General features: G+C 41.8%; 2 protein-coding genes across 4 annotated transcripts; one reads left to right on the top strand and one right to left on the bottom strand.

The window, feature by feature from the left end:
* Nucleotides 1–489: 489 nt before the first annotated feature.
* LOC110497859 (heat shock 70 kDa protein 4L) lies at nucleotides 490–13,421 on the bottom strand. 2 transcript variants are annotated; one of them, XR_016488979.1, is made up of 19 exons: nucleotides 13,030–13,413; nucleotides 11,543–11,600; nucleotides 11,262–11,402; nucleotides 10,875–10,997; nucleotides 10,615–10,714; nucleotides 8,950–9,083; nucleotides 8,587–8,831; nucleotides 8,414–8,490; nucleotides 8,109–8,260; nucleotides 7,846–7,952; nucleotides 7,576–7,709; nucleotides 7,006–7,202; nucleotides 6,154–6,228; nucleotides 5,920–6,066; nucleotides 5,188–5,313; nucleotides 4,950–5,052; nucleotides 4,634–4,753; nucleotides 1,519–1,680; nucleotides 490–1,400 (listed from the first exon to the last, which is right to left on the bottom strand). XR_016488979.1 is itself a non-coding variant. In XM_021574292.3 (19 exons), the coding sequence occupies exons 1-19, from the start codon at nucleotides 13,134–13,136 to the stop codon at nucleotides 1,218–1,220; spliced, it is 2,496 nt and encodes an 831-aa protein (XP_021429967.2). In that variant the 5' UTR covers nucleotides 13,137–13,421; the 3' UTR covers nucleotides 490–1,217. The 2 variants fall into 2 exon arrangements, 1 of the variants encoding a protein (XP_021429967.2); XM_021574292.3 differs by having other exon boundaries at nucleotides 4,950–5,057; nucleotides 13,030–13,421.
* A 5,120-nt stretch (nucleotides 13,422–18,541) lies between these two features.
* LOC110497858 (charged multivesicular body protein 3) lies at nucleotides 18,542–23,652 on the top strand. Of its 2 annotated transcripts, none has more exons than XM_021574291.3 (6): nucleotides 18,542–19,352; nucleotides 20,682–20,742; nucleotides 20,942–21,121; nucleotides 21,370–21,491; nucleotides 21,790–21,901; nucleotides 22,039–23,652. In XM_021574291.3, exons 1-6 carry the CDS (start codon nucleotides 19,335–19,337, stop codon nucleotides 22,170–22,172), a joined length of 627 nt encoding a protein of 208 aa, XP_021429966.1. In that variant the 5' UTR covers nucleotides 18,542–19,334; the 3' UTR covers nucleotides 22,173–23,652. The 2 variants fall into 2 exon arrangements, with proteins under 2 accessions (XP_021429966.1, XP_021429965.1); XM_021574290.3 differs by lacking the exon at nucleotides 18,542–19,352 and adding an exon at nucleotides 19,580–20,040.
* The last annotated feature ends 396 nt before the right edge of the window (nucleotides 23,653–24,048 follow it).

The raw sequence follows: 24,048 nt of genomic DNA, 5'->3' as shown, positions 1-24,048 counted from the left end.
AGGAGAGCTTTCGGGAACAAAAAGCACTAGATGCCTTAAAATAACATTGGGTCCTCCTGTGAAAACAACTTTCCCATCTAGTAACTTGACATTTAAAGTTGCTTTGTAGCATAAAAGTCTTAAATAATATGAAGATCATTGAGTACACTTTTTTTTAGCACTTTAGTCAAATACATGTATATTTTTTATTTAACTAGGCAAGTCAGTTAAGAACAAATTCTTATTTACAATGACGCTAACCCGGGCGACGCAGGGCCAATTGTGCACCGCTCTATGGGACTCCCAATCACAGCCGGTTGTGATACAGCCTGGAATCAAACCAGGGGTCAGTAGTGACACCTCTAGCACTGAGGTGCATTGCCTTAGACCGCTGCGCCTCTCGGGAATGAAATAGTACAATGTTTGTCTTAAAGACAAATAATGCATTTACATTTTAGTCATTTAGCAGACGCTCTTATACTGAGCGAATTACATTAGTGAGTACATACATTTATTTATTTATACATTTATTACTTTCCATCTTTAAATCTCATGACTCAAAATATGGAAATGCATGAAAATAAGTAAAGGAATAGGCATCCAGCCCATTGCTCTTCTCTCTTCGCTAACAACATTAGGAATGCATCCTCTATATACACAACTATAGGCACTGGCCAGTTTAAATTACTAAAATAATATTTACAGTATCTAGGCATACAGACATCCTTTCAAATTCATATATTAAATACAAATATATATAATATGTATTATTGCATACATATTTTACTAATAGTTTAATTAGCCATAGCGATTGTTCAGACAGTAATTCTACTTATGTTCCACTACAAGCTTATGTGCAGTAAGAGTCACCTTAGAGATCTGATGCTTATGGGCCTTTTGAAATGCAAACACTTATGGTTAGGAAAAACTGTTCTCAGGAGAGCCAGAATTGTTTTCATCTATATCTAATCTTACAGTTAATGACTATATAAGGTATTGTCTAACCTCTGAGGGAGGAGCACACAGTTGTAACATAGTAGAGAAAGTCAAAAAAAGATCAAAAGGAAAAATTGAACAGGGGGACTCTGAACACAAATGCACAAAACAGTCCATTGAGTGGTGGTGGACATGGAAAAATGGTCCCGGATACACTTTGTACTGTATGTTTGGGTAGACCTTGTCAAAATGGTCTGATGGGTGCTAGAGTGCTGGTAGCAGAGGATATTTGACAAAGGGGCTCAGTCAATCTCCATCTCTGCTGAAGGAGGCTTTGTCTGGTTGCTACCCTTTGCCACTCCCCTCCCGCCAGCTCCTTGCCTTGGGCTGTTATGGGCCCCGTTGCTCTCGTCATTCTCCTCTGACACGTCATCTGCTTTGGGCTTCGGCCGGTTGACAACTGGGTTGCATACTTCATCCAGTTCCTAAAGTATAGGTATATGTGGAAGATAGGTGGATGCAGTATTAGTAAAATAATCAGTACCTGGTGACGATGGGCCAATAGTATGTCATATGGTCAAATCATTTACACTTATCACACACCTGTATTTTGGAAATTATGTCTGCTACTTTGACGACTGGGTCCTGGGCGATGGTGAGTTGGCTCTGGGCATTCATCTTGCTGTTTATCCAGGCCATGCTTTCATTTAAACACTTCTCCATGTTTCTCATCTCCTCAGCATTCAGATGCTGGTAACGCTCATCCTGAGTGTAGATAGGAAACAAAACAATTAGAGATAGCACACCTCTGTCTCATTAAGTAAATCACCTTGTCTATGCCCTCACAAACAAATCAATTAATAAAAATGTCACAGATGGTTTATTACATACATCCTGGGTTAAACCCAGAGACAGACTAAGTCACAATAGTGTCACAATTGCTCAATTACTTTACTATGACAATGACCTAACTAGCTTTGAAAAGTGTGTACAGGCCCCAGAGGACTGATAAGACTAAACAAGGAAATCAGAGGTGTCCTGAATATGGAATAGGAAAGTAATTAGCACAATCCCAACAGAGCAGCGGTGTACAGTCGTGGCGAACATTTTTGAGAATGACACAAATATTAATTTTCACAAAGTCTGCTGCCTCAGTTTGTATGATGGCAATTTGCATATACTCCAGAATCTTATGAAGAGTGATCAGATGAATTGCAATTAATTGCAAAGTTCCTCTTTGCCATGCAAATGAACGGAATCCCCCAAAAACATTTCCACTGCATTTCAGCCCTGCCACAAAAGGACCAGCTGACATCATGTCAGTGATTCTCTAGTTAACACAGGTGTGAGTGTTGACGAGGACAAGGCTGGAGATCACTCTGTCATAATGATTGAGTTCGAATAACAGACTGGAAGCTTCAAAAGGAGGATGGTGCTTGAAATCATTGTTCTTCCTCTGTCAACCATGGTTACCTGCAAGGAAACACGTGCCGTCATCATTGCTTTGCACAAAAAGGGCTTCACAGGCAAGGATATTGCTGCCAGTAAGATTGCACCTAAATCAACCATTTATTGGAACATCAAGAACTTCAAGGAGAGCGGTTCAATTGTTGTGAAGAAGGCTTCAGGGCGCCCAAGAAAGTCCAGCAAGCGCCAGGACCGTCTCCTAAAGTTGATTCAGCTGCGGGATCGGGGCACCACCAGTACAGAGCTTGCTCAGGAATGGCAGCAGGCAGGTGTGAGTGCATCTGCACGCACAGTGAGGCGAAGACTTTTAGAGGATGGCCTGGTGTCAAGAAGGGCAGCAAAGAAGCCACTTCTCTCCAGGAAAAACATCAGGGTCAGACTGATATTCTGCAAAAGGTACAGGGATTGGACTGCTGAGGACTGGGGTAAAGTTATTTTCTCTGATGAATCCCCTTTCCGATTGTTTGGGGCATCTGGAAAAAAAGCTAGCCTGGAGAAGACAAGGTGAGCGCTACCATCAGTCCTGTGTCATGCCAACAGTAAAGCATCCTGAGACCATTCATGTGTGGGGTTGCTTCTCAGCCAAGGGAGTGGGCTCACTCACAATTTTGCCTAAGAACACAGCCATGAATAAAGAACGGTAGCAACACATCCTCCGAGAGCAACTTCTCCCAACCATCCAGGAACAGTTTGGTGATGAACAATGCCTTTTCCAGCATGATGGAGCACCTTGCAATAAGGCAAAAGTGATAACTAAGTGGCTGGGGAACAAAACATTGATATTTTGGGTCCAAGGCCAGGAAACTCCCCAGACCTTAATCCCATTGAGAACTTGTGGTCAACCCTCAAGAGGCAGGTGGACAAACAAAAACCCACAAATTCTGACAAACTCCAAACATTGATTATGCAAGAATGGGCTGCCAGAAGTTAATTGACAGCATGCCAGAGCGGATTGCAGAGGTCTTGAAAAAGAAGGTTCAACACTGCAAATATTGACTCTTTGCATCAACTTCATGGAATTGTCAATAAAAGCCTTTGACACTTGTGAAATGCTTGTAATTATACTTCAGTATTCCATAGTAACATCTGACAAAAATATCTAAAGACACTGAAGCAGCAAACTTTGTGAAAATTAACATTTGTGTCATTCTCAAAACTTTTGGCAACGACTGTAGTAGTTCACAGAGAAATAGAGGTATTATAAATGGGCTCAGCTTCATTTCACTGCATCTCACACTGAGCTTTAAAGGCGCTGCATGGTCAATCTGACGTCTGCATTGGTCATGCAGCATTTACGGTGATATGGTCTGTGCAGAAGTCAGGTCATTCATACTTCTTGTGCTTCGCCGAGCAGTGCAGAGCTGTTGTGAAGGAAGTTGTCAAGGAAGTGAGTTTGTGTTTATACAGGAACTCGCGCCCTCACCTACGGTCAACCGTTCAAGACAATACGGAGCTATACGGAGCCATCCGCATTGTTACAAGATCTGAGAGGCTCACGGCGATGTCGTACTGCGTGCCTCTGGAGGCTCCGCAACTGCGTCACACCATCCATATGACGCCTCTGACCACATTTTCTGATCAAGCATAAATTGTCTTTTAGTGTCTTATACTGAGCTGTAATGACATCACTCCACAGAAACCATGTTCCCAATGAGGAGCAAAACCATTTTAATCATAGAATGGGTTAAATGTTTCTAAAGTGGGAGGGGGTTCGATTAATCCCGCCCGGGCGCCTGTGTAGATGTATAATGCAATGGCTGAAAGTTGATTGGGTTAGATTTGGAACCAGGCTGCCTCCTGGGCGCGAGCCAGGTGCCCCGCTCTGTCTGACGGTGAAGTCGGCTTGAAACAAAAGTGATGTAATTAAGCACGTGCAGTACTTAATAGGATTATTTTTTTCCCACGCAAAAGTGATTGTTTTTGAGAAAAACAGTTTATCTGCCTTCTCAATGAAAACTAATTTGAAAATGCAAACATTTATTTTATGAAAAAGAGGTGTATGTTTCTGGAAGTTGCACCATACTGCCTTGTTGACAACATGACCAAGCAGCGCATATTACTGTTCCATTTGAGAAGCGCATTCCTGCCTCCCCGCTCTCGCCTGTTGACAGGCTATTGCCCAGTTCAACACGGGCAGCGTATAATAACTCCCTCAATGCCTTTCAGTACTATCCAAAAAACTAAGAGATCTCAAAGATGCTCAAGGATGAAAGGATGCTGAACTATAAGATAAAAATATTCCAGTTTTTACCTTCTGTTTATAAAGCTCCACAGCCTTCATATAAAGTTGGATCTTCTTGCCCATCTCTTCAAATGCCCTCGGCCTGTCTTCCTGCTCCCTGTGCCTGTCATGAACGGGCTGGGCAAACCTCTGGAAAAGGACATCAGTCAAATAAATCACTCAAATCAAGTCACGTTCCTAAACCTTCAGGCTGTTCACCTAAATGCCCCAAATATATTTGTTTATTATTCATGTTTCTTTCTCCTGATTTCAGAACTGCTATAATAGCAGACTGGTGCAGGCAGAGGCTAGATATAGAAATCCTTTATCCTAAATAAACATTAACCTTGAGATCTTCCAGCTTGTCCACATAGACCTGTTTGTCTTGGTCCTCTCCCTCCTCATAAAGCCAGTTCTCTGTGTCCTCGAGCATCAGTGTCAGACGATTACTGTCCTTTTTGAAAGGTGAAAAAGGCCAAAACAGGGATCAGCAAACACATAATGTATTCCAAAGACTTATTCTGTGTTCAATGTGGCCATATTTATTTCTTTGATAAAAGGAAACTGTTCATCTAGGTTCTTACCTCCTCCGTGGTGTACTTCTCATAGATGCCACACAGTTTGTCCCGCAGGTCGTACACATACTCCTCCACAGCATTCTTAGCATCATTCCTCTCTTTCTCCAGCTTATCCTGGACGATCATCTGGCCCTGAGGGACACAGAGAGGAAGAGAGGAAGAGACAAAGTGAGACACGTGTAACAGAGGACACAGTAGGACACTCTCACATGCCATAAGCTCACAACACAGCTAGCTTGAAATGTCACCGATGGACCTATCCAATGGGTACCTTATGTATAGCTCAAATGATTAGCATCTTTTCAAGGAGGGCTGTCATGTGTGCTGCGAAGCAGAAGATCAAGCCCGGTATGGGGACAGGGACAGTGAAGGAGGCTAAACTGTTAGCAGCACACTGACGTCGGCAACAATGAGAGCCAAAATCAGCCTTCCGCTTCCTCTAATACCCACTCCCAGGCGGCCACACAGAAATATAGGGCACGTTAGCTACATCATCTGCCAGTTTTGTAGAAGTGTACAACATAGATAAAACATGAAAGAGACAACTAATGTAGAACATGCCTTTACAGTTCCAAAGCTGCAGATGATTCATCTTCCTACAGAAACCCTTACTACTTGTGTTTTATGTCTTTGAACTAAACAAGGCAGGTAAGTTTTACATTACAGTAAGTCTTTTCTCTTGGTTCGATGAGAATCTGACTCAGCTGTTGGGGAGTTAGGGACTTCAGAGTGACTTACCTCATACTCCACAAAGTCATTGAGCACCCCCCTGTCCAGCTGTCTGATGGTGTTGGCCAGAATCGGAAGGTCAGTGCTTTTCACTTTGACTTTAGGCTTGCCTAAAGCCCCTGATGCTGGGTCCTGCTTCTCACCAGGGACTCCGTTCTTTGTTGGGAAATTTAAAATGTTTTATGCTTCACAAGACATAAAAGTTGAAGTGTAATTATAGTTTCTTATGATTCACGTACTCACCTTACTGCAGGGGCTGGCGTCCTCATTCAGCTGGTCCCCCTGGCCTTGACCCTCCTGGTCTACCTGCATTTTAGTCTGCGACAGTAGGACACTCTCACAGCAACATCACCTGAATCTTAAAATCAACGCTTGGCTGCTCTCCTGCTCTAATTACAGTAGCTTTGACTTATGGAACACCTTAGTAATGTAATTAATAATGTTACACCTACGTCTATATAAATCAGCTTACTTCAAGCAGCACACCCCTCCTGTTAACGTAATCAAACTATCTACTATTCAAGGATGCCAATTAGAATGTTATAATCTGTATGAGTAACACATTCAAATACACTGACATCCTGATCATATCAAAGGAGTGGAGGATGATTTTTATAGCAGACACAGGCACAGCACAGCCTATGAAGGATAGAGCTATGAAGACGTGGAAAGTATTTTCAACTTAATAGCTATTCCACTGGCTCCATGTATCCTTTGGCGTCACACACTGCCAAGCCCGGTTATACAAACATACACATTCTCTCAGGCTCAATGTGATGAACCTTAATGAGACCAGTGCTCCACAGATGAGACCAGACCACAAAACCTCCCCCATATAGTTAATATCGTTATAGATGTCATCTTCAATGGGAGGAAAGGGGTGCAGCTTCAAGAGCCAGGAATAGAGAGAAAATGGTCTTGAGTAAAAATAACCACACAGGTAAAGACATGAAGTCATATCAGTGCTCTATGTCTTAGACATAAGACATTCAAATGGGAAGATTAAAACAACGGCTTCTTTGACATGCGTTCTTAAATCTTAAAATAGAGTGTGAAATTCAGGTGAAAACTTCACACTCATTCTCTTTCTGTTACCTGGTCCTCTGGCCTTCCTTCATTCTGCACAGTGGCTTCCATGTCCATCTGAACATCCTCTCCTTCACCCTTCTGCTTCTCGATCAGGGAGGCGCTGGAAACACTGAAGATGCCATGCACGTTTATGAGCACTTTGACCTTCACTTTGGAGCTGTTTCCATCAGGCTGGGGCACCACATTCTGAACAGAAAAATGCCCTGAGAAAGCCAGAAAGGATGAGGCAGGTGGAGAGACATTCAAATGTCACACCTGATGGAGTAACATTAAATTACACAAACACACTGGAGAATTGACAGGGGAAGGAGGATGATGACCCCCACTATATGGTTTAAATGTTCGTCATCAGGCAGGCCACCAAGAAACAATTGCAAATAGCCAACCACAGGACAGACATATAGTAGCTGTCTTGTAAGGGGATCTCAAGGCAGAATAGCTAAGTGCCAGCCAGGGTGTAACAGCTAAATATTTTACGTTCAGTGAGACCACCTTCCAATTCCTTGAACAGGTACATCAAAGATGAAAGAAGACCTCTATGAACTGCAGAGGGCTTAGTTGAATAAGCAGGTGTACCTATCCTGATGTCCGGGTAAGGCAGCTCCTGTGGGAGGCTGTAGAACGCTTCCAAGTCAAAGGGCTCGTCCTTGTGGAAGGTGATGACTTTGGAGAAGGGTGCTGCATGGTTCTTACTGTACACCTCACATTCTCTGTAGAACAGACAGTGGTGTTGAATGAGGACCTGGAAATCCCTGTGTTGTAATGTCTTCGCATCTTATTACAAACAACACAGTACCCACAAATGAACGTTTCTTTCTATAGAGCCAGCTCAGTATGTGCCCTTACCCGACTCCATCTTCTGTGGGGGACTTCCAGCGTAGGGTTATGGGAAAGGGAACCACATCAGTGATAGAGAATTCACGCACCTTAAACGCTGGGGACAGAATTGCACACTACACACACACACACATACAACACACACCAAAACAAGGACACAAACACACAATCACTTTGTTACACACCAAATATTCCAGCAAATTATTCATCAGCTGCATATAAAATTGATGGCTGAGGTTTCAATCACTGTAAGAGGAGAGGGAAGTGAGCACCTGAAGAGCGCAGCCCCGTGCCACAGCCTCATCTGCGTTGAGTGTGGTGCTGACATCTTTGCCAAAGAACTTGGAGATTCTCTCTTTAATGGAAGGGATCCTGGTGGCTCCTCCTACCACCTCCACTGCATAGATCTCATCCCGGCTCAGCTCTGACACAAAACACACACACACACACACACACACACCCACACAGAGAGGGTCAAATAATACATTTTCAGTTTTACTATTGAATTCAAATGTACTATCTCTATCACTGAATGTTCATCAACTAAATCAAATTAGATTTGATAAAAATGACATACTTGATTGTTCAATAACTGCTTTCAATGGCGCCTCTACTCTCATCAAGAATGGGGCACACAGTTCTTCAAACTGGACTCTGAAAAAGAAAAGAAGGGGGAAAGTGGAATGATTATTATTGCATATACATCTCTATAGGAAGCTAAACAAAGGAGTCACAAATCCATATGTGTACCTGTTCATCTTGCCTGTCACATCAATGTCATTCATGAAGCACTCAATGTTAATGGGAAGGTCAGAGCAGTTGGCACTCATCAACTTCTTCAGTTTCTCGCACTCCTGAGACAGCCGCAGAATAGCCCTGGGGTTCTCCTTCACGTTCAGCTTGTACCTTGCCTTGAACTCCTCGCAGAAGTGCTCCACAAGTACCTCATCAAAGTTACGCCCGCCCAGGTAGGGATCAAAGGCTGTGGCCAGTACCTGGTTAATTGACCAGACAATTAGGGGTTACATATGGAAGAGATAAAGAAAAATACAGGTGGGAAATAGTGATAAATAGTGATAGACTGCCTCTGCTTCTTTAGGAAGAAGAACCCACCTTAAGTTTGCCTTTGTTGAAGGCTGATATGGAGACCTGGAATGATGAATGTCCCAGGTCCACGAACACCACATTGCGTGGCTTCTCATCTGGGGTGGGCAGGTCCTGCTTGTAGATCCCATAGGCCAGGGCCACTGCCATTTAGAAACAACAAATTGAGAGAGACACTCTAATGCAGGGTTCCTCAAAAAGAGACAAACTTTGTAAAAAAAAAAAATGTTTAAATAAAAACAATGTTCTTGGACATAAAAGACTCTACAATCACCAGGAAATGAGCGTAAAGTGATTTTAATTTAGGAAATATTTTCCTAAGTATTCCCATGCATAAATAGAGGCATACTACTTTGAGTCCGCAAGACACGTCTTTGTACTATGGGGAGTGAGGCTTCTACTCCCTTGCCCCTCCTCTATGAATTGCTCTCCCTGACCATCTGTGAGCCACTCCATCAACTTGAACTTCTAAAACGGGTCTTGAAACACATTTCTACAGACTATTTTATAGTCCTAATCTGCAAAGTCATTTTAGCACCTAGTCTACTATTGCTATGCCCTGATTCTAAATGTATGATATTTTTATTGTATTTTGTTTGATTATCAGTATTTGTTTTGAGCTTTGAGAACACTAATGAAAAGCGCTATACAAATGAAATGTATTCGTTTTATTATTATTATTACATGTGATCGTATCCCAATGTAATCAAGATTTGAAATGATTATGTTTTTGTGAAATACTATATCTGTTTGGAGTTTCTTGCAGTCAATTTGCAGTGTACAAATAATTTATAACTATGTTCCGGCCTCCCGACCATCCGCTCAAGAAAAGAATCGGCCAGCGGCTGAATGTAATTGGGGACACCTGCTCTAACCCTACACCACTGCATGAATAAGAGCATTTTAGTGGATGGAAATGACTAGAAGCAATGTATGTGTTATCAAGTCATTTTGGTCCCCTAAACCTAATATAACATAATAGGTTACCTAGCGGTTAGAGTGTTCGCCCGATAATCGAAAGGTCGCTAGTTCGAATCCCCAAGCTGTCAAGGTGGAAAATTTGGCAATGTGCCCTTGAGCAAGGCACTTAACCCTAATTTGCTCCAGAGGTGCCGTACTACTACGGTAACCCTGTAAAACAACACATTTCAATGCACTTGCCCAGTGTGTGTGACAATAAAATATATATATTTTTTATACAATGATATGTTTGTGCTTCTTATAGGCCTAGACATTGCTCCTACAAAGGGCATTTTCAAGTACACTTTGTGAATGTCAGTGCCTGCTGATTACAGGTGAGAAAACAACAACTTGAAAAACAGCTGTCTCTAGGGAACTCCAGCCTATTTTGGGATAATGATATTCCTAAACAACTAAAGTTGTTGGTTGAAATAATGTGAAACAATTAAATACACATGAATGATTTAGACAACTACCACCAATAAATCTCCAGTGGAGGCTGCTGAGGGGAGGACGGCTCATAATAATGGCTGGAACGGAGCAAATGGAATGGTATCAAACACATGGAAACCATGTATTCGATACCATTCCACAAATTCCGCTCCAGCCATTAACACGAGCCCCTCCTCCCAAACTAAGGTGCTACCAACCTCCTGTGCTATAGACATATCCATCACAGAATATGACCTTGATGACTCTGTGGGAATCACTGACCTGCCGTGGTGTCATTGATCAGACGCAGACAGTTCAACCCTGCAATTTGGGTGGAGTCCATCACAGACCTCCTCTCTGCATCGGTGAAAAAACTTGGGACCTGTGAAACAAAACTCTTGTTAGAAAATTATACATTTGAAATGGGATGAAAAAAACTACTTTGGCTAATATCAAGGTATATTCACGTGTAGCATATTGATACTACGTTGACTAGTTTCATTTGCAGTGTATTACAGTATATATATATTGTTGTCACTCACAGAGATCACACAGTCCACAACTGGCTTCTTCAGGGAGCTCTCAGAAGTTTCCTTCAGCTTGGTCAGCAACATTGCTGTTACCTGCTCAATTGTGAACACTTTGTCCTCATCCAGGTAACGGACCTATGAATGGGACACAGTTTTAGTTGAGACTATTTAGACTATATGAAAACCAGCTGAAACCAGAGGAGGTTTGATGGTGTCAGTGCTGGTTAAAAAAGATGGTTTGGAGGTTAAACACATTGGAAAATACAAACAATTGAGCAAAATAACAACAGTAATTTACATAATGACAATGGAGCTTGGGGTGATGGAGCTAAAGGGAACATATTCAAAATGGAGTGCAGTGAAAAGGGAACACAGTGGAAAAGTCTACAGTGGTGTTACCTTGATTCCAGTGTTGCCACTGGCCAGCTTGTGCAAGCTGTAAGGCAACTTGGGTTTCTCCCCCTGGACATATGGGTCGTCAAACGCTCTGCCATGGAACTTCTTGAAGCCATGGACTGTGTTTTTAAAGTTTGTTATAATCTGAAATAAATAGTTTTTTTTAGTCATGTGATCTGATGCTGACCAATTTGACCATTTCCAAAAAAGTATTGATCTGCAAAATGACATTTGCACAATAATACTACTACATTATAAAAACTGTTCTCATTTGATCATCTTACTTGACCCTTGGCTGCATTTCCAATGGTTCGGTTTTTGGAGGCCAGAGACACCCAAGCCCTGGGGAACCAAAACAAATAAACACATCAAAAATATAATATAGGCCTAATGGTTAATAGTAGGCAATGGAGGTTGAACATCTACAGATTATTAAGTGAATTTCTATGAAGAAACGACAAATTAGGACAGTAAGATAGAACAGTTCACCTTCAAAGTGTAAGGAAGATCCGCATTTAAAATATCACTTTTTAAACTCATTTAACTGACTCACTTCCTCCATCAGCTCATTGCATTGTCTTGCTGACACAGAGTGATCCAGGTTCCTTGAATGGAAGACTCAATTCCGTCAACTGGTATTGAAGGTCTTACTCTGCTCAACCTACCCATCTTCCCCCTCCTTCTCCTCCTCATCAAATTAATTTTATGAGAGCTGTACACTGCAATGCTATGTTATGTCTGAGGTTATGCCCAATTGGCATTGTGATTGTGGGCTATGCAGTTGGTCTGATGTCAGATGTTAAGTTATTTGGAAAATGAGTTGTGAATGAGGCTGAGCAAGAACATCCTGTAATAAAACCCAGGTCATTACATTCCCTCTCACTCACGCAGAGTATTGGTGCACCTTGCATAGTGGCCTGTTAGGAGGAGCAGGGGAAGATTGCAGTTTTGAGAGGAATTGGTGTAAACTAAATGCCCATGTATTCACAGTCACCTAATCCAATGTCATAACATTTGTGTGTGATAGTCATATTCACATACAGTAGGCCTACAAGCAGCCCATCTATAGCCTATATTTATCTTGTACAAATTATTCTGTCCATATGGGAATTTGTCATACAGTACTTTTAAGTCTGAGAGCAAAAGTGTATGACAGCAGTCAATTCCCAGCAATTCAATGACACTCGCAAGAAATAAAATGAGCTATACATTTAGCTGATGCGCTTTGAATAAAAAACTACACCACAACAAAGCTTACTTGAAAACTAGAGTAATGCAGGGATATTCATTTTTTTTAAACTATATGACATGAGATTTGATACAATATATTTTAATACTGAACAATTTGGTCAATGTCGATATAGGCTATGACGATGCATTAAATATCATATAGACATAGACAATATCACAGAATATGATAGAAAAGTGTCAAATGAAACTAAAAAGGCCACATTCCAAGCACTACGTAGACGGCTGCAATTATTAAGAGGTCATTAGGTAAATGAACATGCAACAAAGACTTCTGAGAATGGAGACGTTATAACGTAGTAATAACCAAAACTGCAAATATTACTATAAATTTACATGGAAGAAAAAATACAATCCAATGTAATGTCATCCAATGTAAAATATTCATCATAACACATGAAGCATCCATTGTTGGAGCATTTTTTTATCACTACGCCATCAGGGTATGCTACAGCGAGCATCCAGTCGCAAACATTACGTAGCAAAATCACATTCTATATATTGATGTCAATGGTATACTTACGGTGTACATCTGTCGCTGTATTCATTGGCAATGGTTTCAATCCCGCCGCTTCTCGCAACAGCAATGTAACAATTTTGGAAACCCACATCAATACCTACTACTGACATAATGAGTGTAGCTGTTAGTTTGCGCAATTTTCCGTAACGATTGACACTTGACACCTTTCCAATGAGAAAATAAAATATTCCACTATGCGAGACTGTAGGCTATTTTAAATTATTTATTTCGTTTTCAGCATATATTTGAGACAGTTTGCTCTTACAGTTCTAACTGAATTAGGCTACTAGCTATTATGTAAAGCAAATCTTTATAGCCAACTCACTCAACCTAATCCCAGGGAGGAAAAATGTCCACAGGATTCTCTCAATTTCAATCGTAACAACCGGTAATCCAAGCAAACATGCGCAAAGAGCAGTCGCGAATGCCTCTAGAACCCGCCCTCTGCTATCTGTTATTGGTTACATGTCACCAAAGGTGAACTTGATTGGTGCGACAGAGCATCTACGAAAGAAAAATCCAGAAATCCTTGAAAGAAAAATCTAGAAATCCTAGAAAGAGAACCAGCCTTTACATCATGAGTGACAGTGTAGGTAGGGCATTGTCTGCTGGTATAGGGATAAGTGAATTTGCCATGAGAAGCATGCCATTAGGCAAAATGTAAATGCAATTTGCAGACCACTACATGTAGTTTGGCTACTGGTGTAAATTATTACAGAATAAGAATTATTTCCACTACCTGTCCTTAATATCAGGGGCGCAATTTTGGTTTTAGAAGTGGGGGGGACATAATATTATGATTATATATTTTTTATCCAATTGGATATACACTCCAAACAGTCTACCATACAGCTCCAAGGCATCAACATGGTTCTAAAGCACACTGTTGCCTCGTTTTGTATCACATTCCAATGATAACACTGTGGCGGATAAAACACAATTTCAGTATGTGGGGAGGACATGTCCAGATTACAGATTGCACAATAGAAATGTAAAGATAATTTCCGATTAAACCCACATATGCAGAGTTCACCGTGAATGCAACGTTACGAAGTCCCTGCTGATGACTGTTATCAGTGTAACGGATGTGAAACAGCTAGCTAGTTAGCGGGGGTGCGCGCTAAATAGCGTTTCAATCGGTGACGTCACTTGCTCTGAGACCTTGAAGTAGTGGTTCCCCTTGCTCTGCAAGGGCCGCGGCTTTTGTGGAGCGATTGGTAACGATGCTTTGAGGGTGACTGTTGACGTGTGCAGAGCGTCCCTGATTCGCGCCCAGGTCGGGGCGAGGGGACGGACGTAAAGTCTATACTGTTACATTGATGCTGTTGGCCCGGATCACTGGTTGCTGCGGAAAAGGAGGAGGACAAAAGGGGGGCGAGTGTAACGGATATGAAACGGCTAGCTAGTTAGCGCGCTAAATAGCATTTCAATCGGTGACGTCACTTGCTCTGAGACCTTGAAGTAGTGGTTCCCCTTGCTCTGCAAGGGCCACGGCTTTTGTGGAGCGATGGGTAACGATGCTTCGTTGGTGACTGTTGTCTGTGTGCAGAGGGTCCCTGGTTTACGCCCGGGTCGGGGCGAGGGGACGGACTAAAGTTACAGTGCCTTGCGAAAGTATTCGGCCCCCTTGAACTTTGCGACATTTTGCCACATTTCAGGCTTCAAACATAAAGATATAAAACTGTATTTTTTTGTGAAGAATCAACAACAAGTGGGACACAATCATGAAGTGGAACGACATTTATTGGATATTTCAAACTTTTTTAACAAATCAAAAACTGAAAAATTGGGCGTGCAAAATTATTCAGCCCCCTTAAGTTAATACTTTGTAGCGCCACCTTTTGCTGCGATTACAGCTGTAAGTCGCTTGGGGTATGTCTCTATCAGTTTTGCACATCGAGAGACTGAATTTGTTTCCCATTCCTCCTTGCAAAACAGCTCGAGCTCAGTGAGGTTGGATGGAGAGCATTTGTGAACAGCAGTTTTCAGTTCTTTCCACAGATTCGCGATTGGATTCAGGTCTGGACTTTGACTTGGCCATTCTAACACCTGGATATGTTTATTTTTGAACCATTCCATTGTAGATTTTGCTTTATGTTTTGGATCATTGTCTTGTTGGAAGACAAATCTCCGTCCCAGTCTCAGGTCTTTTGCAGACTCCATCAGGTTTTCTTCCAGAATGGTCCTGTATTTGGCTCCATCCATCTTCCCATCAATTTTAACCATCTTCCCTGTCCCTGCTGAAGAAAAGCAGGCCCAAACCATGATGCTGCCACCACCATGTTTGACAGTGGGGATGGTGTGTTCAGCTGTGTTGCTTTTACGCCAAACATAACGTTTTGCATTGTTGCCAAAAAGTTCAATTTTGGTTTCATCTGACCAGAGCACCTTCTTCCACATGTTTGGTGTGTCTCCCAGGTGGCTTGTGGCAAACTTTAAACAACACTTTTTAAGGATATCTTTAAGAAATGGCTTTCTTCTTGCCACTCTTCCATAAAGGCCAAATTTGTGCAATATACGACTGATTGTTGTCCTATGGACAGAGTCTCCCACCTCAGCTGTAGATCTCTGCAGTTCATCCAGAGTGATCATGGGCCTCTTGGCTGCATCTCTGATCAGTCTTCTCCTTGTATGAGCTGAAAGTTTAGAGGGACGGCCAGGTCTTGGTAGATTTGCAGTGGTCTGATACTCCTTCCATTTCAATATTATCGCTTGTACAGTGCTCCTTGGGATGTTTAAAGCTTGGGAAATCTTTTTGTATCCAAATCCGGCTTTAAACTTCTTCACAACAGTATCTCGGACCTGCCTGGTGTGTTCCTTGTTCTTCATGATGCTCTCTGCGCTTTTAACGGACCTCTGAGACTATCACAGTGCAGGTGCATTTATACAGAGACTTGATTACACACAGGTGGATTGTATTTATCATCATTAGTCATTTAGGTCAACATTGGATCATTCAGAGATCCTCACTGAACTTCTGGAGAGAGTTTGCTGCACTGAAAGTAAAGGGGCTGAATAATTTTGCACGCCCAATTTTTCAGTTTTTGATTTGTTAAAAAAGTTTGAAATATCCAATAAATGTCGTTCCACTTCATGATTGTGTCCCACTTGTTGTTGATTCTTCACAAAAAAATACAGTTTTATATCTTTATGTTTGAAGCCTGAAATGTGGCAAAAGGTCGCAAAGTTCAAGGGGGCCGAATACTTTCGCAAGGCACTGTATGTTAGCACAGCTGAAAACTGTTGTTCTGATTAAAGAAGCAATACAACTGGCCTTCTTTATACTAGTTGAGTATCTGGAGCATCAGCATCATCATGAGTGGGAGTCCCCGGGTCACAACTGAGCAAGAGGACAAGTACATTAGAGTGTCTAGTTTGAGAAACAGACGCCTCACAAGTCCTCAACTGGCAGCTTCATTAAATAGTACCCGCAAACACCAGTCTCAACGTCAACAGTGAAGAGGCGACTCCGGGATGCTGGCCTTCTAGGCAGAGTTCCTCTGCCCAGTGTCTGTGTTCTTTTGCCCATCTTAATCTTTTATTTTTATTGGCCAGTCTGAGATATGGCTTTTTCTTTGCAACTCTGACTAGAAGGCCAGAGGCCCGGAGTCGCCTCTTCTCTGTTGATGTTGAGACTGGTGTTTTGCGGGTACTATTTAATGTAGCTGCCAGTTGAGGACTTGTAAGGCGTCTGTGTGTGTCAACTCTTGGGTTGCCTTATTCCCCTCTAACTGGGGGTGGTGTCAGTGGGTCACAAACCAGTAAAATAGTAGAGGCGGGTCCCTCTCTTTCATGCATTCTCTGCTAACGCGTGACATTGCCTTTAAATTTCAATCACGCTGTAACGCAGAACTTCCACGATTACGGATTTAATAGAGCCCCTAGTGTCATGTCATCATTCATGATACAAATATGTAGGTGTAACAGTATAGCTTCCGTCCCTCTCCTCACCCCTACCTGGGCTCGAACCAGGGACCCTCTGCACACATCAACAACAGCCACCCTCAAAGCATCGTTACCCATCACGCCACAAAAGCCACGGCCCTTGCAGAGCAAGGGGAACAACTACTTCAAGGTCTCAGAGCTAGTGACGTCACCAATTGAAACGCTATTAGCGCACACCACCGCTAACTAGCTAGCTATTTCACATCGGTTACATAAGCCTAGCCTAGCATGTCTCAATGTTCATACATACCAAAGTATTATGGAGGCTGTAAACAAATCAATCAAAGCTCAAGAACACTGTAGTGGACTACAGAATATGCGTTGAGCAAAATGTGTTCTGGCCTAAATTGAACAGGTGCAGCCTTTAGGTACACAAGGTAAACTGGTACCAAAGAGAGAACAGTATTTCCAAAGATCTGTTTGCAACAGAATCGGATTAATGAATACGCCCCAGTCCTTAGTTTTAGTTTGCGTTCATCATGTCACTGTACATGGTGCTGAATGTGTACCTGCGGCTTCTACCAAAAGTATGTGGACACCTGCTTGTCAAACTTGTCATTCCAAAATCATGAGCATTAATATGGAGTTGGTCCCCACTTTGTGGAGTTGGTCCCCCCTTTGCTGTAATAACAGCCTCCACTCTTCTGGGAAGGCTTTCCACTAGATGTTGGAACATTGCTGCAGGGACTTGCTTCCATTCAGCCACAAGACCATTAGTGATGTCGGGCACTGATGTTGGGCGATTAGGCCTGACTTGCATTTGGTGTTCCAATTCATCCCAAAGGTATTTGATGGGGTTGAGGTCAGGGCAACAGTCTGGGCAACCATTTGATTAGATGTGCAGGAAGGAGTCTTATGGCTTGGGGGTAGAAGCTGTTTAGAAGCCTCTTGGACACCTGTAATCTATGGCTTCTGGTTGGGGTATGTGCGTATCGTCACTGTGGGGACGACGTCCTCAATGCACTTATTGATGAAGCCAGTGACTGATGTGGTGTACTCCTCAATGCCATCGGAGGAATCCCGGACTGCCCCCATTCTCATCGACTGGGCTGTAGTGGAGCAGGTTGAGAGCTTCAAGTTCCTTGGCGTTCACATCACCAACAAACTAACATGGTCCAAGCACACCAAGACAGTCATGAAGAGGGCATGACAAAGCCTATTACCCCTCAGGAGACTGAAAAGATTTGTCCATAAGACTCCTGAACAACTAATCAAAGGACTACCCATACCCCTCTTTCATGCTGCTGCTACTCTGTGTTCATTATCTATGCATGGTCACTTTAACTCTACCTACATGTACATATTACCTCAATTACCTCTAACCGGTGCCCCTGCACATTGACTCTGTACCGGTATCCCCTTTATATAGCCTCGTTATTGTTACTTAACTGTTGCTGTTTAATTATTTGTTACTTTAATTGTATATTTTTTTCTTAACACTTCTTTTTCTTAAAACTGCGTTGTTGGTTAAGGGCTTGTAAGTACGCATTTCACTAAAATCTACACCTGTTGTATTCTGCTCATGTGACAAATAAAATTAGATTTGACACAGAATCACGACTCAGGATATGACACAAACGCAGACACAGGAGGCGGATGGTTCGGTTCTCAGAATATTTATTATAACAAAGGAGCAGGTAATAGGGCAGGTAGAGGCTCGTAGTACAAGGCAGATTCTAAAAGGGACAGAACCGCAGGCCGAAAGGTCGGAACCGGGAGGACTCGAAAACAAAAACTTGTTTCACACGGAAACCACGCTAGGACAATTTGACAAGACAGAAAACGCAGTATAAATACACAGGGGATAATTGGGAAAATAGGAGACACCTGGCGGGGGGTGGAGACAAGCACAAGACATGTGAAACAAAACGTATTAGTCACATGCGCCGAATACAACAGGTGTAGTAGACTTTACAGTGAAATGCTTACTTACGAGCCTCTAACCAACAATGCAGTTTTAAAAAATACGGATAAGTAATAAGTAATGATCAGGGTGTTACAATTAGCGTACATCTACTTGGCCTATCTCTGATATAGTTATATGCTTTGGCCAGGGTCTATTGATTTAAGTAGACGAACGACCTTATCATTTTAAATATTGAATAAACTAGCGCAACATTAGTTTCATGCCCACAGGACGCATATACGTTTTGACCGCATTTCCCCGTACTTGGCGTATGTAGTGCTTCGCTTTTCAACTTGCTAAAAACTAACTAGTTGGAGTCAGTGTGTGTACTTTTGTTTGTACCTCGCTACAGTGAAACAATGCACAAGTAGGACATATTGAACGCATATGGTACACATAACGCACCGTAGCCGAGCGCGGCACCCCCAACGTAGCGTTCCGGACTGCTCTATTGAAAATGAATGACTTCCGCCAGGTACGTAAAGAGTTTGATGCATCTGATTGACATCGTAGGGCAGTGGTGTAAAAATACTTCAAAGTACAATTTAAGTAGTTTTTTAAAATATATATCTTTACTACTACTTTTACTTCACTACATTCCTTAAGAAAATATTGTACTTTTTACTACATACATTTTCCTTGACACCCAAAAGTACTTGATACATTTTGAATGCTTATCAGGACAGGAAAATACTCAAATTCACGCACTTCAACCGAATATCCCTGGTCATGCAAATGGCAGCTGGTTTGCTTAATTTAAGGAATTTGAAATTATTTATATTTTTACATCTGATACTTTAAGTATATTTTAAACCCAATACTTTTAGACTTTTAGTCAAGTAGATTTTACTGATTGACTTTTACTTGAGTCATTTTCTATTAAGGTATCTTTACTTTTTTCTATTAAGATATCTTTACTTTTTTTTACTCAAGTATGACAGTTGGGTACTTTTCCCCATCACTTCAGTAGGGTGGAGCATTGACGTATTGGAACGTGGCCTGGGAGGCGAAGTGGCGTAGCTTGGATCCGAAAGTGGTAGAGGGTGTATGCTAATGTTTCTGTTGTGTTCTGTATTACCAGTTTAGCTAGGTTAGCTAACGTAATCGTTGTAATGAAAATGGGACTGTTCGGGAAAACACAAGATAAACCACCAAAAGACTTGGTAAGGGAAGGCTTCTGGTGAGGGGCGACACGAGCTTGACAGCTAGCCAAACAACTAATTCTAAGCTAGGTACAGAACCTAACAGCTAGGCTAGCTTGCTCTGTTTATTTATGGTACTGTAACAAGGGCGACGTTTATCCAATACCTCTCATCACGATCTCCGTCTTATTTAAACTTGAATCGAATAATATTGTAATGTAGCTAGCTAACGTTTACTACGGCAGTTTACGAGTTAGCTAACGTAAGCCAATTGTTGCTAACATTACCATTTCAGTTTGATTGTTAGCTACACAGTAGCTAACTTGCTAGCTAGTTTATGGCCTTCAATATAAGTCGTGCTTGTTTGCTAGCTACTTGCATTGGAATCATTTGTAGCCTACATTTACAAACTTTATTCCCCCAAATGCTATGGCTGCTGGCCTGTTGCTCATTTACACACTAGCAGCCAGCACCATCTTTGGATGTAAACAAACGACCATCAATCTAACGTGACTGTACATGGTTCTGCCTCAAATTCACACGAAAGAAGAAAAAATTGTTTACACGTCATTTCCTTAAGCTTGACAGTGAATGACACATCTGAGTGTAATATTTTACTAGTGATTTGTTGAAGCTTAATTCACTTTTTTCTGTCATTTAAGGTAAATGAATGGTCACTCAAAATCAGGAAAGAGATGAGAGTGATTGACAGACAAATTCGAGGTGAGAAGAAGTACTTTAAGGCTACGTTATGTGAAGCCCAGTCCAATATTGGTTTAAGAATGTCAGAGAGCAAAAACAATACACTATAATAATATAAACACCAAGGAAAGCTGCTGTCAAACTTCTGTCATAATGTTCTACATTAGTTTGTTATATTACATTATATTAGTGGTCTCTCATTGTTCCTCTTCTATCTCAGACATTCAGAGGGAGGAGGAGAAGGTAAAGAGATCCATCAAAGATGCTGCTAAAAAGGGACACAGGGACGTGTGTGTGGTTCTTGCAAAAGAGATGGTCCAGTCGAAGCGTGCAGTCAGCAAACTTTATGCCTCCAAAGCCCAAATGAACTCTGTACTCCTCAGCATGAAGAACCAGCTTTGTGAGTGTGAAGGAAACTACTGATGTAGCATCACCAGTTACAAAATGCCCAGGATAAGTTAATGTGATGACAAATGAATAGAAATGCTTTGTAACACTGGAAGCTAGTAGGGGTGCAGAGTTTTTCCTGGTCAGGCCAAGTGGTCAAGTCATGGCCCTAATATGAATATGTACTGCACATGTAATATGCTGCGTGTTACATTACAAAGGGGTGGTGTCTGGTATGTGACTCTGCTGTTATTTTTCCAGCTGTATTGCGTGTAGCTGGCGCCCTTCAGAAGAGCACAGAGGTCATGAAAGCCATGCAGAGCTTAGTGAAGATCCCAGAGATCCAGGGCACCATGAGGGAGCTGTCCAAGGAGATGATGAAGGTCAGTCACATATCCGCTGACACACTGTGGCCTCTGTGTTACTGTTGGGTACATAAATCCATCACTGCTCATGTGCATTGCTCTATTGCTGCTGCGTCACGTACCGGTGTGAAACCCTCTTTAGAGAGACTCAGGGAAGCCGTCCAGTTTTGAACCACTGCTACGATCTGAAGCTACAAGCATACAATTAATATAACCAACAATATTATGCACTATGTTCAAATTTATATTGAAGAATAAATTAGTAAATATTGTTTGATTATTGATATAACCTTTTGGTGCTGTGTATGTCCCACAGGCTGGTATCATAGAGGAGATGCTGGAGGATACCTTTGAAAGCATGGAGGATGATGAGATGGAGGAGGCAGCAGAGGCAGAAGTTGATAGGATCCTCTTTGAGATCACAGCAGGTAAAGATGGTCCTTCTGGTAATGAAACTGGTCTCAAAAAGTTGTTTGGGGCTGTAAATGTTCACCTGTCTGGTGGGGGCTGATGGTAAAAATGTAATGTTGTACATGCTGACCCCTGGTGTTTTGTTCCATATTAGGCGCCCTTGGCAAAGCGCCTAGCAAAGTCACAGACGCCCTACCTGAAATGGAGCCTCCTGCCGCAGCCTCAGAGGATGAGTCGGAGGAGGACATTGAGGAGATGCAGTCTAGACTGGCAGCCTTAAGGAGCTAAGATTGAGCTTTGACTGCTTTTAGTCCCATTAAAGTATTTTTGCCTGCTCAAGTATGAACAAAGACAATTTTGGTCTAGGGTTAATCTAGTCTCTTCTCAAACATATTGTCTCTTTCTTTCACATTATTGTTTTTGATTAGCTTTGGGCTGAGAACTTTTGAATGCTTAGGGCTAAATAACATATCAGATCTGTTCTTATGAAAGTTGGCTTTTATGACCTTGCATATAATCTGGGTAACCCTAGAAACCTACCCAATGTTGCGAAAATCTATATTAATCCCAAGATCGCTGAAAGAATGCTCATGCCTATCTAAAGTGATGAGTGTGGTCTGATTATTTTGGGGAAGCTGAGGCTTCATCCTGCAATAGGGTGGATTAACCACCCACTGGGCGAAAACAGGTTGAATCAACGTTGTTTCTACATCTAATCAATGAAATTACTTGAACCAACATAGAATAGACGTCGAGCTGACGTCTGTGCTCAGTGGGCAGAGACTTACTCTGAGCCGGTCACTGACATATCTAATCCGTAATGGAAATGTCTTGCTCTACATTGCGGCATTAAATGAGTGACTCATCAAATTTTAGATTTCATGAAACTTTAATCCATCACTACTCTGATCTAGTTCTGAAATCTAAAATGTAAAACAATATACATTGAGTATACCAAACATTAGGAACACCTTCCTAATAAGGAGTTACACCCCCCTTTTGCCCTCAGAACAGCCTCAATTTGTCGGGGCATGGATTCCACAAGGTGTTGAAAACATTCCATGCTTCCCACAGTAGTGTCAAGTTAGCTGGATGTCCTTTGGTTGCTGGACTATTCTTGATTCACACGGGAAACGGTTGAGCATGAAAAACCTAGCAGCGTTGCAGTTCTTGACACAAACTGGTGTGCCTGGCACCTACTACCATACCCTGTTCAAAGGCACTTCAATATTTTGTCTTTCCCATTCACCCTCTTAATGGCGTACATACACAATCCATGTCTCAATTGTCTTAAGGCTTAAAAATCCTTATTTATCTTGTCTCCTCCCTTAATCGGCACTGATTTGAAGTAGATTTAACAAGTGACATCAATAAGGGATCATAGCGTTCACATAGATTCACCTTGTCAGTCTGTCATGGAAAAGCAGGTGTTCTTAATGTTTTGTACAATCAATGTATTTCATTTATTCATTTGAAACACAGGATCTAAAAAGCAAAGTTATCTGTACAGTGCATATATCTATTTTCTTTATATAATGTTGTTTGGAGGGGTAAAAAAAGGAATGCAAATTCTAACCGATTTTGGACGTTGAAATCGTGCTTCTTTAACTGTGTATTGTTGTCCTTAAATTTGTTCTGCTTATTCAGTAAAAAATCTGATTGGTTAGTCTCGTTTCAGATCCTGTGTGTTATGGGTTGTTTTTTTTCTGTGCATACTTTTGTTTTTTATGTGGCCAGGAAATTATGGAAATAAACATGAATGATTTTACTGTTGCCTGGCCTCTCAATACTTGAATGTTACCTGAAAGTTCAGGAAAATGGACGAGTAGGATGAAAGGAAAAAGTGAACAAATGTGTGTTTCGTTCGGTTGGTAGGCCACTTTACTTTTGTTGCTTTATTTTATGGGAAAGAGCAACATCTGTGAAAACACATTCAGGAGAGAGAGTCTTAGAGCGAAACAGTGCATCTTTCGTCTGGGTTGCTTTTCCCTTGGCTTCAAAGGGATTAGCTTTATAACCAAATGTAACCAAACCCTATCTCTGTCCTCTGTTGATGTAGGTTACCAGTCCAAAAAAGCACTGTAGCGGTCTCATGTTTTAGGGAAAACTTCCCAAAATGATTTACAAGCCTCAACTAATGCCAGTGGATTATATTGAATTACTA

This window comes from Oncorhynchus mykiss, chromosome 19, assembly GCF_057628025.1.
Source record: "Oncorhynchus mykiss isolate SJ-2025 chromosome 19, ASM5762802v1, whole genome shotgun sequence".
NCBI classification, from domain to species: domain Eukaryota; kingdom Metazoa; phylum Chordata; class Actinopteri; order Salmoniformes; family Salmonidae; genus Oncorhynchus; species Oncorhynchus mykiss.
The sequence above is the reverse complement of the archived record's forward strand: the minus strand, read 5'-3'. Positions and strand labels throughout refer to the sequence as shown.